This window comes from Canis lupus, chromosome X, assembly GCF_003254725.2.
Source record: "Canis lupus dingo isolate Sandy chromosome X, ASM325472v2, whole genome shotgun sequence".
In the NCBI taxonomy this organism is placed as follows: Eukaryota; Metazoa; Chordata; class Mammalia; order Carnivora; family Canidae; genus Canis; species Canis lupus.
In genome coordinates, this window is record NC_064281.1 from 105725587 (window position 1) to 105744990 (window position 19404).

General features: G+C 45.1%; 1 protein-coding gene across 2 annotated transcripts in view; it reads right to left on the bottom strand.

The window, feature by feature from the left end:
* Positions 1 to 19404, bottom strand: part of PABIR2 (PABIR family member 2) — a 215449-nt gene that overhangs the window by 43105 nt on the left and 152940 nt on the right. The window contains exon 11 of one of the 2 annotated variants that reach the window (XM_025431181.3): positions 1065 to 1136. The exons of the other annotated variant lie outside the window; for it this stretch is intronic. Coding sequence (XP_025286966.1) covers positions 1065 to 1136 — 72 coding nt within the window. The remainder of the gene's footprint in view (positions 1 to 1064; positions 1137 to 19404) is intronic. 2 annotated transcript variants of the gene reach the window in all.

Genomic DNA, 19404 nt, shown 5'->3' on the forward strand with positions numbered 1-19404 from the left:
CCTAGAGCGCCATGCAGTCAGAAACGATCATGGCGCAGATGATCATCATCAGTACTGGGCAGGGCACAGAACTAGAAATGACACATAGAGCTTGTAAGAAGTTTTTTTGGTCACTGGAGGGTGGATAGCCACTCAGTGGACAGGAGTGGCTTTGCTAGATGGCGACTGGACTATCTGACCTATAACAGCCCCACTCAGCACCATGAGTCAAGGGTTCTAAGACCTATGGAAAGCCAAAGAACATTCACACCACAAGTCCACTCCTGTTAAGCATTTAATAGCTCCAATGAGAGGCCAGGTACCCAATGGGGGTGGACTAAGTATATATTCGCTCACTCGCCTGAGTCTATAATTGACCTTCTCAACTCTGGCCCATGTTATTCCAAATACCAAGTGTTATTCCTCACTAACCTGAGGTCCTATTGTTCTTTTACAAAAATATTAGATAATCCCAACCCAAGTCATTCCAAGACCAGTGTGTGAGCCCTCATACAAGTGGCACTTAGTTGCAAGGCACAGATCTGATGCATTGATCCTATAGCATTTTATCCTTTAAAAACCTTTACACTTGAAAATGAGACGTTGTGTAGAATGTCTGAAGGAATGGTGGACCTGGAGCCCTTGTTCCTGCAGGTATAGCCTCCTTACCTCCCTGAGCCTCACTTCCCTCTATCAGACAGGTAACAATCCTTACCCCACTTACATCATATGCATCTTGCCAGATTCGAAAAAGAGAGTGAACACAGAAATATTGTATGCACTGTCATGTGTTGGACAAACGTAAGGATCCATAACCATTAGAAATTCAGAAATTTAGAAAACATTTATTGAGGCCATATTATTCCCAGGCACTTTATGTACCTTAAGTGTTTACAGGATCTGAAACAGGCTTGGAAAAAAGTAAAATAACATTTCCAAGCTCACACTGCCAGGTGGCAAGGAATTGGGGCTCTCTCTCTCTCTCCTACTTTCCCCCCTCCAAGACCCAGATGCCTTTCCATGACCCCACATTGCCTATCCCAGAACATCCCCCCCATTGGAATAAGAAATTGTTATTCACTTACGAAAAATATATCCTTGACCCTCTTTGAGACCTCCAAGGCAGTCGGTTCTGTTTCCTCCTTGTGAATGCGCGGCTGGGGATGGAGAGAGGAGAGAGGGGATGAGGCAGCCCCTCGGACTCAACCCCTCTATGGACTCCTCTATGTCGGAACTGTTGGAGTTGTGTATTGCTTTGAGAAGATGGCCGATGATTTCACTCTCCCTCTTTCCCCGCCCCCCTTTCTAATTTGCAAGTTGTAAAAATGTGTCGCCCCCAAAATGCACCAGGTGTCTCCAACTTTCTAATTGAGCAAGGCAGACTCCTTCCCAGCCAAGAGCCTTGAAATATTTATCCAAATTTTAGCTTCACTGAATTAATGCCTTAAGCTGGTGAGCAATCCAACTGAAGGTCAATGTTCGTTTCCTAAAGTTGTCCAATGTCTGTGTGGTATTTAGACCTGAAAATGATGACTTTACTCCAGATTGCAAACTCCCCAGAGTGCACCCTGAGGATGGAAGCCAGCCCACACTGTTTTCTGATCAGTCAGCATAAATGAACCTCTCTTTCGAGTTCAAGGTGGGCTCAGAATTGAAGCTGTCTTGAGATAAAGCAGATCAGCCCCATTCACCCCTGGGGGGAAGGCCTCCGAGCAGGGGAATGTGAAAGGCCCCTCCGGTCAGGGGAGACATCCGCTCCCCTTGGCTTTGGGCTGTACCAGTTGGCAGATAAAGCTCTGTGTGAATGCGGGCCAGACCAAAATGGTGCCGAGACAGCCACAGTGTTGTTTAGCAAAAAGAAAGGAAACATCTGCAAATCCTGTGTTGGTGCTGAGCGGGGACAGCCTGCTGCTTTTCCTCACGGGCCCACGGTGGGCCAGGTCCTGACTGATCAGAATGGTTCCCTGAAACAAATGCATTTGAAAGATATTTTCCACCACCCCCCCCAACAGGAAATTCTTGTGTTTAGTCATCCTTACTCTATGGGCTGAGTCAGCAAGCTCTGCTTTAACCACAGCTGCTTTCAAATGGTAAGCTTAGAAGACCAGTTAGTTGAGTGAGGAGCCTTGGCTGAAACGCTCTGACAGCCAGAGCTCCAAAATTGGGTTGGCTACATTGGAGGAGCTGCAAGCGAGGTGCTGCTCAGTACCTACAAGGTCCCCTGGGTGGGCCTCAATTACTTTTTAGTATGTTGCTATGACAGAGCATTCCAGAACTAGAAAGGACAATAGTTTGAGTACCTAAAAAGACCAGTACGATACAGTGGCATGATCTGTTGGCTTACAACTTAAATCCTGGTCCTGCCAATAATTAGCCTTACGGCCATAGGGCGACTGTCCCCTCTCTCTGGGTCTTAGCATTCTCAGGCTTAAAATCAAGGCTTGAGTAAGAGACCTGCAAGGGTTCTTCCTGCTCTAACAGTCTATGAGACAATCTAGGACCAATGACCAGCCATTCTTTTCCGAAATTACCAGGGGAAGACACTACATGACCTGTTTTGGGAGCCTGGCCCATCATTTTATTCATCTGTGGGTAAATGTCCACATGCACATGTCTTCCCTGGGTCTAACCACACTCTGATTTCTCTCATTTGAACCTCTGCAGGCATGGAGAACCCCTAGGGAACATTCTTTTCTAAAAGATCCTTTGTCAACTCTGAAAGCCTTCAGTTCTGAGTTCTGATAAATCCTCTGCAGGCAAGGAAAGCAATTGCTTACTTTTCAATGACCACACTTCCCTCTCCTCAGATCATTTGCCACCCTACTGGTTGTTATCACTGACTTGTGACCCTAGGCTGGGATAGACTGGCTATCTGCTGGACAGTTGGTTCTGCAGAAAGGAAGAAGGCACTTATTCCAGATCAGACACCTCAGAGGATTTGTCCTCAGGCACATGAGAGAGAAGAACCTTTTATAATGTGACCCTCTCCACTCCTGGATACATATCTGGTACCCTATGATGAAGACAGTTACCATTTACTGGACATTTATTCTGTACATGCTGGACATCGTTCTAAGCAATTTACATGCTCATTTGATCTCATTTAATCCTCACAACAGTAGAGTTCTTATTCCTATTTTACAGATTAGGAAACTGAGGTACATAGAGGTTCATGAACTTAAACCACTAGTATGCAGGGCAGCTGCTCTTCTGACCCAGGGCTCAGCTCTGAGCCATCACACTTCCAAGTGGGGCCAGCTTCCTGGGAGGACTGAGATGGTACAGATGATGCTGGCCCCTGTAAAGACTGCCCACTCCACCTGCCTCATGTGCCTGCATCCCTGGCCAGGTGTAGGTGCCTGGCCTGGTTTCCGTGGCACTCTGTGCCCCTTCTACAGGGAAAAAGGCTTCTCCATGCAGAGCTGCCAAGTGTTGACTCTCCATCACCTGAAATGAGTCATGTTTTCCTCTTATGAGGACAACATAGGGAAAGATCATCCTAGAAGATGGGTTTCCTCAAAAGAAAGCAAGCATTGGAAAGTGACCCCATTCCTCTGAGCTGGTAAATCCATTAGATTTGCCAAGTGTCAGAGTTTGGGGAGAACTTGCAGCAAATTCAAAGTCTTTCCTGTTACAGATGGAGAGACTGAAGTTGAGAGAAGGGGATCAGATGCCTGTGGACTGAGCATCAGTGAGTTATTAAAAGTTGGGGAAAGGGCCAGAAATGACAGAGTTGACCTAATTTATAATTCTCCCTTGAGCCCACCATATGAGGAAATAGGAAGGAAGGTATCCCCCCCAACACCAGAGCCATAACCCCTCGAAGGACAGGGGTTTCATAAGAACAGGCTCTAATGCAGTGAGATGCCAAGGGGCTGCCGCATTCATATGACCAAGGCTCACAGCTAGATGGTAACGTCCCCATAACCTCACACCAGACCTGTTTACGAAATGGATCCCACACCAACAATCACAAGGGGCTCTGGGGGGAAAACCACTTCTGTTGAGAAAGAAGCTGGTCAAAACCTTGAGGACTAATGACCACAATCCCAAGATACCTCTCAAACCTTACTCCTGTGAGAGCCAAGTGGAACCACCTTGCTTCTCAGTTCTGAATGTGCAGATACCATTGAAATATTTTCAAGCCAGAAGGCTTGTAAAGTATTCTTTTAAAATGAATCTTATGGTAGTATACGTTTTTACTGATCCTCACAGGAGAGTCAATATGGAAAAATGTAAAGAAGGACTTGGGGCTTTGTCAGCGGGGCAAGCTGCCAGGAATTGGCCCTAGGGAACAGGGTCTTAATGGCTGTTTTCAAAGAAACAGCAGATCCTCTTTCATTCCCCAGTGTGAATCCACAATGTATTTTCCAGCCTCTTCCTCCTAAACTAAGAACAAAGTACCAGGGTTTAAAAATAAAAAGATATAGAATTAGAGCTTTTGCCTGATTTGCCTGCTACTGAGCAGATAGAAACCTTAGGGTTTCTATGGAGGAGGGTCATGTCTCCTCCAGCTAGACTTGAACAGACACATGGGGTGCTAGGTGGCTCAGTGGTTGAATGTCTGCCTTTGGCTCAGGCCATGATCCCGGGGTCCTGGGCTCGAATCCCTCATTGGGCTCCCTGTGAGGAGCCTGCTTCTCCCTCTGCCTATGTCTCTGCCTCTCTTTGTGGGTCTCTCATGAATAAATAAAGAAAATCTTAAAAAAAAAAGACCCACATCACATTGTTGGGTAGAGTCTGTTGCTGCCTACAGACTTTGCCATGTGGGTGAAGTCGGCCACACACTATCTTATAAATAAGCGAATGAACTCCCCTTCATTTTATAGGGTGGCTAAAGCCTGATTACCTTTCACAATCAGCCAACGTCTTAATTCATCCCAGCTTGCAGCTGGCCTCCAGGAACATGGAAGAGGCTTGGTTGGGCGGGAAGATGGAGGGTGGGAGCACGATAGGGCGTGTATGCACACGTGTGTGGCACACAGAACCACTTTGGAAGGTTGGTTTTTTTTTAATAGGTAGTCAGGACTTTCAAGCTAGAAAAAAAAAAAAAACCCTGCCTTTGTAGTGTTAGGGGATGACATTTCGTTGCAAAAATAAATGATTTGGTCATTACCATTTCATGGTTGCTGGCAACCGACCGCCTCTGCTTTCTAACAATTTCCATTTTAGGCACTGACAGGCCCTTCAAAGTGATTCAGCCAAATATCCACCCCAAAGTTGCGTATTTGGCAGTTTCATACTGAAAAATCTGGGGCCTCTGGGCAAAAATGTCAGAAAGGGCTCCCTCCTTCTTTGTCAGTTGTGAAACAAACAGATCACCATAAACAGTCACCGGGGGCTCCCTGGGCAGCCATGCAGACAGAGAGAGAAGGCACGGAAGTTGTTGGCAGGGCCTGCTTCCTTGGCTCTGCTTCCTGCTCTCGGCCTCTGTTGCTGCTTGTTCTTCTCCTGAAGGCTAGGGCTGCTTCAGTCGTAAACCCTAACCGAGGCGAGGCCCGGGTGTCCAGCAGGCAGGCTGGCCCTGCTGATGGCAAGTGTGGAGCAGAAGTGGAAATCACAGGGACTCTGGTGCTCTGAGGCTCCGGGGCCTGGGGATACTATGGAAGCTCACTCTGTGGAACTGGCCAGACCCATATGCAAGCTGTTCCTGTGGACATTCATGAGGCAATTTGTCCAGCTGGGTCTCTAGAGCCTGACCAGCAACTCTGAGAGTGATTCCCCAAAGTTCTTTCACACACATTTCCCTCAGCCTTTAAAGGCTCTCCTCCCAGCTTTTTAAAAAATACTTTATTTATTTATTCACGAGAGATATATAGAGAGAGGCAGAGACAGGCAGAGGGGGAAGCAGGCTCCATGTAGGGAGCCTGATGTAGGACTCAATCCCAGGACTCTAGGATCACACCCTGAGCTGAAGGCAGATGCTCAACCACTGAGCCACCCAGGCATCCCTCGTCCTGGCTTTTTAAGCACCTGTCCCCCTCTCTTCATGCCTGACTCACTTTAAATGTCAGGCTATCTCGGTGAGGCCCTCCTGACTCCTCAGCCAAGCCCTACTGGTATATTCTTTATCACAGAACCTATTTCTTTTTTTCTGCTTAAAGTACGCATTACTATCTGCAGCTATGTATTCATCTATGTGTTTGCTTAGTACTCATCTCTCCTGTGATATACTAAGCTTCATGAGGGCAGGGGCCACTTTTGTTTTGTTCAACACTGGACTCCTGATGCCAATCCTAGTGCCTGGCACATAGTAAATGCTCAATAAACATTTGTTGAGTGAATGAAGAAACCTGGTAGTATTCTGCTTACTGATCCAGTCTGTGAAAATCTTAAAAATAGGCTCATTATCTCCTTGCACAGGTTTCTTCCTAAAAACTCCCTGCATTTGTTGCCACTTGTCTATCTGGGAGAGAGAGCTAGTTCTCAGCCACATCCTTCCCCCATTCCAATCCACTTCCTACTTCTTACGTGGTTCACGATGCCCAGGATCTGGGCACTGGGACCAGGCAGCTTTTCTGCCAGAGGCAGTTAGTGCCGGGAATATGCCACTCAGAACTGACTCTCTTAGCAGCATAGTGAAATGTCATTTTGTGGGGACAGGACCATTATTTAAAAAAATATTTTTTATACTTATTTGTGAGAGACACACAAAGAGAGGCAGAGACACAGGCAGAGGGAGAAGCAGGCTCCCTGCTGGGAGCCTAATCTGGGACTCAATCCCAGGACCTCAGGATCATGACCTGAGCCAAAGGCAGACCCTCAAACACTGAGCCACCCAGGTGCTCTGGGACTGGACCATTATATTTAATAATAATACTCAAGTCTACTGTCTCTTCCCTTTGGGAGCTAATTTTAAGAGTTCTTTGGCTCTCCTGTCTAAAAATAACAGCCAACCTTCTCAAAACTACAAATAACGTCACATTGCTATCATGTCTGAAAATCGCCTTCCATTCAGTGGGCCAGTCCTGTTTTTGGAGAAAGGCCGTCTGCTCTAGTCAATGACAGCCACAGCCACCCAGCTGCTTAGGTCTCCTTCCTTGAAGTAATGAAAAAACGAGTTACCAGATCGTCAACATTCCCTTAGGGTTCCCTTAGGGTTACCATGCCTTCTGTTCCCTTTCTTCCTGTCATTAGCTGCAACAGCACTGATGTTTGTCCAGTTTAGAAAGGTATGTAAGGCCCTGTGCTTTCTTATTACACTTATGAATGGCAACCAATCCATTTATATCTGCTATATTTTTCACTAACCCTACCAAAGAAGGCTTTTCCCATCCCTGTTTTAAAATATGAATCATCTCAACTATGAAATTCTCCAAAAAATCTACCAAGACTTAAAATATGTTTCTTTCAGCCTAGAAGGTTCACTACTTGGAATTGATACTGTATATGTGCCAAGACGCAAGGACTTCTTGCTCCAGAGTGTTCACTGAAATAGCATTTATAATAGCAGTGCTCCCACAGAATGGAACCCTAAGCACAGAGAATGGTAAGATGGGTCTCTATGTACTGTCATGGAAAGATCTCCATGATGTTCTAAATGAAATAAAACAAAGTCTGGCACAGGAGGATCCTGTGTCTTCAGAACCTGTCAGTTCCTCCTTCCAGAAATTTCACAAAATCCTGCCTTTTCATTTCCTCCCGCTGGTTCAGTCTCCTGTTTTCCTGGTCCCAGGGTCTCTCTTTCCAGTTTGTCTTTCCCATCAACTGGAATTAACATTCAAAAACATCACTTTTTCCAGATCTCTTTACTGCCAGAGGCAGAGTCTCAAGCAACTGAGCTCTCACAAAGATGGGAGGCAGGATGGTGGAGTGTTTCCTTGTTCTGGGATTAAGGGAAATCTAATGGGAGGGTAGCTTCCACTGCTGATTAGCTGTTTGACTTAACCACTCTAAGCCTCAGTTTCTCCATCTGTAAAATAGTCACAGGGTAGTTTTCAGATGAAATGACCATGTAAAGAGCTTGGCATGGTGGCTGGCACATAGTAAGGGCTCAATAAATGGGACTCATCATTACTGTTGTTATTTTTATTATTAAACCAGAAATTGGTTCATTTGAAGTTCTTTGAGAAATACTTTGTAACTTCATAACACCTTTTGGAAGAAGAAGTTTCACATGTTTCCTTCTTGCTTCAGTAACCTACTGCATATGGCAAGGCCACCTTTTGTCTATTTCCTCCGATATGCACTCCAAAGTCTGCCCCTCTCTTGTACCCCCAAATCTGGAGGACGTGTCCACGTCCCTTGGATCCATGGCCTCCAGGAGTTTTTCTACAGACTTTAATCATATGACACCCCTCTATGCCTTCATCTTCCCCAACTATTTTTCACTAATCTTTCCTGCCTGGCCTTGTAGGGTAGCATCCCAAAGACTTTGGTCCTTTCCTGGCTTTATTAAGAGTTTCTTTGTGGTTGCCTGTTCCGTGTCTCTTTTCTTTGGGATCAGGTGACTATTTTACTCCACTAATTCTTTAAAACAAAAAGGGCTGTTAGCTCATGCTGTGGAATGAAAGGGCATGCCAGTTCTGTTTTTTTTTCCCTTGTAAGATCCTCATTTTATACCATTATTGTGAAAGAGAAATGATGTCTTTATGTCCCATTTTGATTTCTGCCTGCTTCATTGAATGGGCTCCCAGGGTGGACTCATGAAAGGCAAGGCTGCTGTCTCAGCTTTGCCTGTGGACAGCTTTGGTGTGTGACCCCAGGTATGTCAAAGGGATTCCTGTGCTTGTCTCTTCATCAGTGAAATAAGAGTATTGGAGCATAGTTCCTAGTGTGTCTTACAGCTCTGATGCTAGGTTCTTGTCTGGTTGGGATGGGTCCTGAAGGAAGAGACTATGGCAAAGTTCTCTTATCACACCCATCCTAGTGTATGAGCTGAGTTGGTTCAAATTGAAATTAATTATTCTGTGGGACTGTTTCATGCATTTCTAAGAGCCCATCTCCTGAAAAATTTTCTGATGTATATTCTATGTCAAAAGAATTGTTATTTCTTTTTTTTCTCCCAGGGCTCACCTTAGCAGTGAGCTCCAAGCCCCACTTAACGCTGAGAAAAACCATACATGCTGAGCTCTGGTCAGATTTGATGGCGAAGAACATTTCTCTCATTACCACCTCCATTCTCGGTGATGGCCATCATCACACATTTACATCCTGGATGTCTTCCAGGCAAATGCTGAATAGTTGATTATTTGCACAGATGATTATAGCTTGCCCTCACTTGGATTTTGCCTCCAACGTCTCTTTATTGAGAGTTTTTATATTAAACATACACTAAGTCTCAAGCTTGATTTTAACTGATTCCACATGAAGGAATGATTTTCAACTCATAACACATGAGGAACATCTGTTCTGCTTATTTGAATTCAGGCAGTGCTATTATTATTGTAGAAGCTGACTGTTGAGTATCAATATTTGTCTCTTTCAGTTCCATTGAACTTTCCGGGGTGCCACTCCCATTTGTGGATCTTTTAAACATACATCCTGGAGTCTATAAAACAGTGGAACAACTCCCATTTTCCTTTTCATTTTCTCTGACTTTCACTGCAGAACTTGGGTCAAGCCCTGGCTGTTGCTTGCACACGTGGTTGGGACATGATAGTCCCCGTCAAATGCAGCCAGAATCACTGTTCAAAAGTCCAGACATCAGGTACCCAGACTTTGAGGTTGCCTCATGAAGGCCATTCCAGACCTTTGTTTGAAACAAGCAAGTTCCCAGGGGGATCTTGACTGATCCAGGAATTCACCTGCAAACGGGAACCCACTGAGCTGAGTTCTCTCTCGCCGAGGACTCCAGATGGGCCAGGAAGGAGGATGTCTTTGGACCAGAGGCTCTCATCTTTGATGTCAGTACACTCTGGTGTCTGACAATCAGTTACTCTCTGTTTCTGATAATCAAATACCAAAGCTTGTGTATGATTTACTTAAAAAAAAATAAACTCAAGCAGATTCAAGGATTTCTCTATAAATAACTCTAACATTCCCATATGCTGTCATGAGTGGGAGAGAAAGGGGTGGGGTTATATTCAGTGCTCTGGGAACTAAGAACTGTGGGTGTGCCTGAGGGCATGTGAACACTAGGGGCGCTCATGCCAGGCTCCCATCCCTGGCAGCACCTGGGTATTTTAACAAGGGCCTCATGAGATTATTTCCCTGCCGATGGGGTCTGTCACAGCGGGGATTTAAGGGCAGGCAAGACAGGGCAGGCAGCACATACCATGAAGGCAGTATGCTGGCCCTAAGTAAGCAGACTGGCTCTAAGTTGGGCTAAATACATGATAAATAACAGAAGGACTTAAGTTGGAATCTAAACTGCTAGTGTATCCTTGGCTAAGTTACTCAATTTCTCTGAGCCTCAGACTATTTGCCTTTAAAGTGGAGACATTGGGGTACCTGGATGGCTCAGTGGTTGAGCGTCTGCCTTTGGCTCAGGTTGTGATTCTGGGGTCCTGGGATCAAATCTTGCATCAAGCTCCCAGCAGGGAGCTTGCTTCTCCCTCTGCCTGTGTCTCTGCCTCTCTCTCTGTGTGTGTCTCTCATGAATAAATAAATAAAATCTGAAAAAAATAAAATGGAGACATTATTCTTATACTTCTGAGAGGTATTGTGTGGCTTCAACAGGATGGTGCAAATAAATCACCCAGCATGTGTCTTGGGTGAGCTAACTGTACCAGAACACATAGCACATTGTATGCATCTGGGGCTGGACCCTCAAGCCTATTACAGTGGCTAGCACATTGTAGGTACTCAGAAAAATGCTGACTTGATACAAGAGGCCACATATTATATGAGGCCAGTTGAGATTGATTTATTTATTTGAGAGAGAGGGAGAGAGAGAGAGTAGGTGGCGAGGCAGAGGGAGAGGGAAAATCCCAAGCAGACTCTCCTCTGAGTGCAGAGCCAGATGCGGGGCTCGATCCCACGACCCTGACATCGTGACCTGAGTCGAAATCAAGAGTTGGATGCTTAACTGAGCCACTCAGGTGCCCTGTGTGCACTTAAGTAAAACATCCAGAATGGTCAAATCCATAGAGGCAGAAAGCAGACTAGTGGTTGCCAGGAACTAGGGGGTGAGTGGGATGGGGAGTCACTGCTTAATGGGTATGGGGTCTCCTTTGGGGTGATGAAATGTTCCATAACTAGACAGAAGTGATGATTGCACAACATTGTAAATACACTAAATGGCCCTGAACTGCATGCTTTTAAACAGTTAAAGCAGTAAGTTTTGTGCTGTTTATATTTTACAATAAAAAAGTCATTGGTTTGGGTTTTGCATTTTCTTCTCTTTTGTGTGTCTCTAATTCACAGACAGCTCTGAGACAGTGCACATATACAGGGGCTGATAATCAGGTACCTGCTTCTACCCCACAAAGGCTAGAGGGTACGGCTATGAGGTGTTCACACTCTAGGCCAATGTCTCCCAAATGGCTGGGCCCTAGCCCTCATCTCCTTTGAGCTGGTGTTATGTTGGTCCTGTGGTCTTTCCCCTGACCTGAGCCCATGCTAGAGGAGTAAGAACAGTAGGAAAAGTGCCAGCCTGAACCAGAGGATTAGGCTGAGGCCCAGCAGAAACAGTGGCGCCCAACTCAAAGCCAACTGTTCCTCAGTCAGGCCACTCAAAGCTGATTGGCCCTGATGAAAGCCATTGACAGTCCTGCTCTTGGAAAACACCACTGTCCACACTACCCCAGGGAGCCTAGGAGGGCTCATGTGATCATTTAAGCCTCTGCCATCCCCTCCTTGAGCAATCACCCAACACTCCAAATGCTGAGATTCTTGAGCTGCAACCAGGAATGTCCCTGGAGTGAATTAGTTTTGGGGGGATTGAGGGACCAGCTCCAATCTGGGGTCTAGAGGGTGACTGAAGCATTTGAGATTTGTTACCCAATAAAAATCTCTGCTAAGGCCCAAGACTGAAATAACTCAGCTGGGCTCTGGACTCAGCAGGGACCATTCATTAGCTAACACTTCTCGTCTGTGATAGTTACAGACAGGTTTTTTCATGCCCCCCGAAATGGGCTTCAGCATCGCAGCTGGCAGACAGCTGTGGCCTCACAGTGTTTACATTACCCAGACTAATGCAGTCTGTGCAGGAGACACAGAAGGAATCTGATTTAGCTTTTGGAAAACGGGATTTTGAAAAGTTCCATGGTTTGCTCTTGCCCCTCCCTTCCTGAGCTGCAGAGAGACCGAGGTGGAACGAAACAGGCATGGCTAGGAAAAGGAGACTCTCACATCTTTGTTTGGCACTGCTTTGTTTGACACCTCCAGGTGGTGGGAGCTGAGCCGAGACCAGAGGATTAGGACAGCCAAACGCTAGTTCATAGCTCTAGAGTCCCGTCCTACTGGTCAGCAAGAGCTCCCTGGGGACTCCACATATGTGAAAAGAACAGAAGGACTAGGGTCCCCATAGACTGCTGGGTCTGTGACCAATTGCTCACAAAGTGGAAGCAGGGGCTGGTTAATCCTACTGGAGTGTTCGGGACCTATCATACTACCTCGTGGGCTACCTACTCCAGTGCGACAGCCATTTTGTTTTATTTCCTCAGGTTGCTCTTCAGTAAGGTTCCCAAGTCCTGTCCATTCTACCTTCAAAATGCATCTGACATCCTCTCTTCTTCTCTGTCACCATTGCTGCTACTTGGAGTCAGTGCCATATTTCCTCATGTCCATACTAGGGCACCATCTTTCTAACTGGTCTCCTCTCCCTGCTCCCTTTTCAAGATGGCTCTTCCAGAGATGTATCCTTATATCATATCCCCTCCCATCCCATCCCATTCCATCTCATCCCAGTAAACATTTCCTGAGTGCCAAACACTATGGGATAAGCCCTTTGTTAGGTGCCAGGGATATGCACATCAATCAGACACAAGCTCTTCCCACAAGAAAAACAGTTCAAAGGGAAGAGGGACAAGGAAGCAGAGAAATACAGGAAGGTTTTAAAGGTGCAATGCCAGGGCCCGGGAACTCTGGGAGCCTAGAGGAGAGCACCTAAGCTAGAGCTGAGGTGAGAGTGAAGAGAAGACTCTCCTGATGTCCTTTTCATCTGGCCACTCACCTCCAACCTGACACTGCTACCACCATCTGTCTCCAACTTTCTTTTTCAACCAAATGTTCCCCTGACCCCCTTCAAAGAAATCTCTATTCCAGAAAGACTGGTCCCCTGTTATTCAACATATATAAACTCTCCCACTCGCTCAACCTTGCTATTGTCCTTTGCCCTTGGCCATGACCTTAGTCTGGAGGTTGGCCAGGCATCGTGTCTTCCCGCTCTCCTCTTGCACCTTCTTTAGCACTGAAGCCGTGCCTGGCATCTGGTATGGGTTGACTGATGATCTACTGAGTACAGTTTCTTTTGACTGTGGGACCAATCTGCCTCTCACAAGCAGGATGAACAGTTTTGCCTCTATGAGGGCTATCAGAAAAATCTGTGAATCCAGATGAAGGGGCTCAGAAAACTGCTGATGAGTTTTGGTCACACTGTCCCCAGCTTTGTCCTGACCTCTTGGAAAGAGGATGCTGTCAATAATCAAGTGGAGATTAGCAGTTTCAAGAGTTCCAGTAGGCATATAGTTGGATATATTTTCCATTCTGATTTAAATATTTAGCCTGATTTGTTTTTGGCTTTGTTTTGTTTTGTTTTTGTTTTGTTTTGGTCCTGAGCCTGTTGGTCAGGGCTAATTTGTACAGCTGCTTTTTCATTTGGTTTCTTCCAAGAAAGCGAGAGGAAGTAAGGTTGCCAGCAAATTTGCAGTTACCAAGGTTTTCCTAAGACGAATATTATTTTTCTCTTCTAATACTGCCAAATACAGTATAAAGAGAAGCATGTGATTATTCCACAAATTTAGTTATACCAGGGGTCAAATTCTGTACTCTGTCCACATCCTGATGTTGGGAGACCTATAATGCTGATTTCCTGACCTACTAGTTAGTCAACCGTATTTCCATAGCTGTACCATATTTCCAAAATTGTAAATTCACTCAGATCTTGAGCTTGGATTCTCAGAATTGCCTTCTCCTGGACTGCAGCAGGAAGGGCCAAGGGGGGCTGCTCTGGGTAGGGGAGGGAAAGGGGAGGCAATGGAGAAGCCAGGGTGGGAGAAAGAGCACGGGAGTTAAAGGAGCATTGGGTGCTGGTCCCTGCTTGGTCACTGACTCAATGTGTGATTTGGGCAAGTCACTTCCTCTTTCTGAGCATTTCTATGGGGAGCATTAGAGTGGATATGTTCTAAGGCCTTTTCCTGTCAAATATTACTCGACCCTGTGACTTTGTATTGGGTATTTCTATAAAGGTTAACTGAGCAAATGCCAAAGCCTTATCAGTACTGACAAGGCTTCTCCTCTTGTCTGCCCTTAGGAGGCATTTGCCCAAGTTGGTGCTTGATCATTCTGAACCCTGAGAAGAATGGCCTGGAAAACAGTGCTCCTGGCCTTACTAAAGGAATGCAAGTCTAGCCTGGATAGCTGGTTTTGAGTCTTGCTTAGGCCTGGAGGACACTTTTAAACAGCCATGTTGAGATATGATTCATATACCCTACAACTTACTCATTTAAAATGTACAATCCAGTGGGTTTTAGTATATCCTCAGAATTGTACAACCATCAACTATCAATTTTGGAACATTCTCATCACCCCTAAAAGAAATCCTGCACCCTTTGGCTGTCATGCCCCTGCCCCCAAACTCTTCGCCCTGCCCAGTGCTAGGCAGTCACTAATATTTCTGTTTCAATGGATTTGCCTATTGTGGACATTTTTTAGAAATGGAATCATACGATGTCTTTTGTGACTGGCTTCTTTCGCATAGCATAATGGGTTTGTTTGTTTGTTTTAAGATTTTATTTACTTATTCGAGAGAGAAAGAACAAGTAGGAGAGGGGCAGAGGGAAACATAAGAAGCAGACTCCTCGCTGAGTAGGGAGTTCAAGGCAGGGCTCGATCCCAGGACCCTGGAATCATGACCTGAGCTGAAGGCAGACACGTAACCAACTGAACCACCCAGGCACCCTGTGCTTAGCATAATCCATGTTATAGTGTGGATCCATTCTTCATTCCTTTCACTTCTGAATAACATTTCATTGCATAGATTGCATCCATTCACCCATTGATGAACGTTTTGTGGTTTCCATGTTTTACCTATTATGAAAAATGCTATTGAACATTCATGTAGGAGTTTTTGTGTGGACATTTGTTTTTGATTCTTTTGGGTATATACTTAGGAGTAGAATTGCTGGGTCATATGGTAACTGTGTTTAACTGAGAACTTTCAGACTGTTTTGCAAAGTGGCTGCACCATTTTACAGTCCCACCAGCAGCATACTAGGGCTCCAATTTTTGAAGGTTACATTTTAATCGTGTCCCATTGGTAGAGAATACTTTCCAGGGTTGATGGCTTGGAGAAGCCATCTCCCTGGGATAGTTTGGACCATGTAATGTTAGCTTTTCAAGGGGATAATTTTGTTTTGTTTTGTTTTTAAGGGGATAATTTTTATAAGCAAGTCCCCTCTGTTTTGTTCTATGGTGGTTAGATCCTAGGAGAAAGTGACTTGGGGGAATCCACCATTGGCCTCTGAAGCCTTCAAGAATTTGGTGGAAACACTTCCATGCTATCTGGCAGAATGGCTCATAATAAGATGTTGTGTGAGTTTGTAGTGAAACCTATATCAGTTTTAGCCCTTTTAAGGTACTTTCTGTCGGCAACAGATAATTTCTGGGGATAGAGGGAGGAGAGGGGGTTTTGGCATATCTGCCTACTCAGTCTTGTGTCCACCAGTCCTGCCTGGGAATTGGGGTAGGAACAAAAGAAGTCAAAAAAGAACCTAAGTGCTTTGGGTAGGGTGACCTTTGTGTACTGGTTTGCCTGATGGTCCCAGTTTACACTTACTATTGCAGCGTTATTATTAACAGCCCTGCTTGTCACTCTCAAAAGTGTCCCAGGTTGGGGATCCCTGGGTGGCTCAGCAGTTTAGTGCCTGCCTTTGGCCCAGGGCATGATCCTGGGGTCCCGGGATCAAGCCCCACATCGGGCTCCCTGCCTGGAGCCTGCTTCTCCCTCTGCCTGGGTCTCTGCCTCTCTCTCTCAGTCTGTCTCTCTCATGAATAAATAAATAAAATCTTTTAAAAAAAGTGTCCCAGGTTGATAAACTGCATGGTCCTCTCAGCTTTAGGCCGCAAAGATGTAATGTCCAGCATCCCACTCAGAGTTATAAAGGCTACAGACTTTCACATCTTAATGAACTTATATCTCACTGGAATAAAGAAAGGATCTCTCAAACTTGCTGAACGTTGGCTCCCAAACAATAGCATGAACCAGAGTCATACACAAGAGAAACCAAATGCTGATGAGATTCAAAGTGTAGGAAAGTATATTTTGGGGGAGGGGTTGGATATAAGTGTATTCAGGAAAGGCTTCCATGGATGAGGTGAGGTCTAAAGAGAATCTTGAATGAAGTATAGGATTTGGGCATTCCAAGTTCCTTGACAGATCAAGGTCCCAAATATCCTTTGTCCTTGTTCTAATTAAAAGGCACCATGCTCCCTTGTGCTTGGGCAGACAATTCACATGACCTCCCAGCTCATTTGGCAGCACTCAGGAGAAATCTGGCCTTGCAATCAGACTAAATGATGTGTTACCCTACACTTAATCTCCACCATCCATCAAAATCCAGGGGCCTTGGCCCCAGCCCTCAACAAGAGGCCCACAGTACCTGGGTAGGATTTCATCCAGGGAATGAATGCAAAGCCCCTAATTCTCCATCCATCTCAGCCCTCTGTAAACAGTTACAGACTGCAGCCAACAGCAAAAGAACTGCCAACCCAAATGAAAGCAGTGAGTCAGCAAAATAAAGACAGATGGCAATGGATTAACTGTAGCATAGACGGCAAGAAGTAGACCCTCCTTAGTTCTGACCAGATTGCCTCCCCTCAATTTCAGGCAACCTAGTGCTCACAGCGAGCCCCTCATGAGCTGTGCTGGGGGTGGGAGAAAATGTTTGCTGCACACAGAGTGTGTGGAGCCATGGCAGTCTAGGGGAACGCTGCTTCGATCCATTGTCTCCTGGTGGTCCGGGCTTGGGGCTAGAGGACAGGGAGGAGGACAGATTGGAAGAAGACATTGCTCAGGCTTCCTCCCAAGCTGTTCCACCTCCCTTGTGCCAGGGCCATTTCCTTAGATGGCCTTTTCAAGGATTCTGCTCTGTTCCTCCTGAACCATACTCATTGGACCACATCACTGTAACTTGCCCTGTTTTGCCTATCAGTGTAGTCAAGCTCAAGCTCTGGAGATGGTAAAAGGTTGAATTAATGTCCAAAAATATTTTTTGCAACTGAATGTGAATTTCTTTTTTTTTTTTAATTGAAGTCCAGTTGACACACAATGTTACATTAATTTAAGGTACAACATACCGATTGGGTAAGTCCATACTTATGCTGTGCTCACAAGTGTAGCTACCATCTGTCCTCATACATCACTACTACAATATCATTGACTATATTCCCTATGCTGTGTCTTTCATCCCTGTGACTTATTCATGTATGGGAATGTCTTTTATCCATGTCTATGATGATGAATACCTAGCTGTACCTCCTAGAACATAGGAGATGCTCAACAAATATTTGTTGAATGAAAGAAAGAATGGATGAATGAAAGCTCTTTTGCAAAATATGGCCTGAGGACCACAAACAAGATAGGCCCACCACTGAAGTGAGATATTCCATGTAAATCTCTTTGTCTATTCAATCAAGGAATCAGTCATTTAACACACATCCTGACATCCCCCAGGTACTCAACACTTTGTGCCCACCTATCACCTTGGCTATATCAACATTTTCTGAAGACTTTCCTCAAAAGGCCATCTTCTTAAAGTAATCTATGATTTCATGCCAACTTCCTATATTCCTAGCACCTTTGATATCTGGGATTTCTTGGAAGACCTCTTAACAAACAACTGCTTTTTTAAAAGATTTTACTTATTTATTCATGACATACACACACACACACACACACACACACATACACACACACACACACAGAGAGGGCGGGGGCGGGCGGGCAGAGACACAGGCAGAGGGAGAAGCAGGCTCCATGCAGGGATCCTGATGTGGGACTTGATCCCGGGTCTCCAGGATCAGCCCTGGGCTGAAGGCGGTACTAAACCACTGAGCCACCCGGGCTGCCCACAACTGCTTTTTTAAATGATGAACAGTCCTTAAAGAAGTGGAATGTTCTTGAGAATAATTCCAGACAATTCTTGGGTAAGGACAGGAATAGAGAGAGTAATAAACAGTTGGCCTAGTTGAGTAGGAAAGGAACAAGCATTGGAGCATGACGGAGTAGGGGATGGAGAAGGTTATAGGTTCCTACTCTATACCCACCTAGCTTACCACTTCCCACAACAACCCAGTCTGCCCAGAATCAGAACTGAGGCTTCTCTAGCCTGGCTTTTCCTATGTTTACCCTAATATTGTCACTGAAAAAAAATTCATGGAAGTGAAATTCACATAAAATTAACCATTTTCAAACGGAACAATTCAGTGGAATTTGGTCCATTCACATGTTATACAACCCCCACATCTATCAAGTTCCAAAACATTTCCCTCACTCCAAAGTAAAACCCTTATCCATTTAGCAGATTCTCCCAATTTTCTCCTTTCATCCAGCCCCTGGCCGCCACCAATCTATGTCTTGTCTCTATAGATTTACCTATTCTGGATGTTTCAAATAATGGAATCATACAATATGTGGCCTTTGTGCCTGGCTTCTTTGACTTAGCATAATGTTTTCAAGGTTCATCCAAATCATAGCATATGGTTGAAGAACATCCCATTGTGTGGATATATCACACTTTTTATTTTATTTTTATTTTTTTTAATTTTAAGCAAACATTATTTTGTTTTTTTTATAATAAATTTATTTTTTATTGGTGTTCAATTTGCCAACATACAGAATAACACCCAGTGCTCATCCCGTCAAGTGCCCCACTCAGTGTCCATCACCCATTCACCCCCACCCTGCCCTCCTCCTTTTCCACCACCCCTAGTTCATTTCCCAGAGTTAGGAGTCTTTACGTTCTGTCTCCCTTTCTGATATTTCCCACACATTTCTTCTCCCTTCCCTTATATTCCCTTTCACTATTATTTATATTCCCCACATGAATGAGAACATACAATGTTTGTCCTTCTCCGATTGACTTATTTCACTCAGCATAATACCCTCCAGTTCCATCCACGTTGAAGCAAATGGTGGGTATTTGTCATTTCTAATGGCTGAGTAATATTCCATTGTATACATAGACCACATCTTCTTTATCCATTCATCTTTCAATGGACACCGAGGCTCCTTCCACAGTTTGGCTATTGTGGACATTGCTGCTAGAAACATCGGGGTGCAGGTGCCCTGGCATTTCATTGCATCTGTATCTTTGGGGTAAA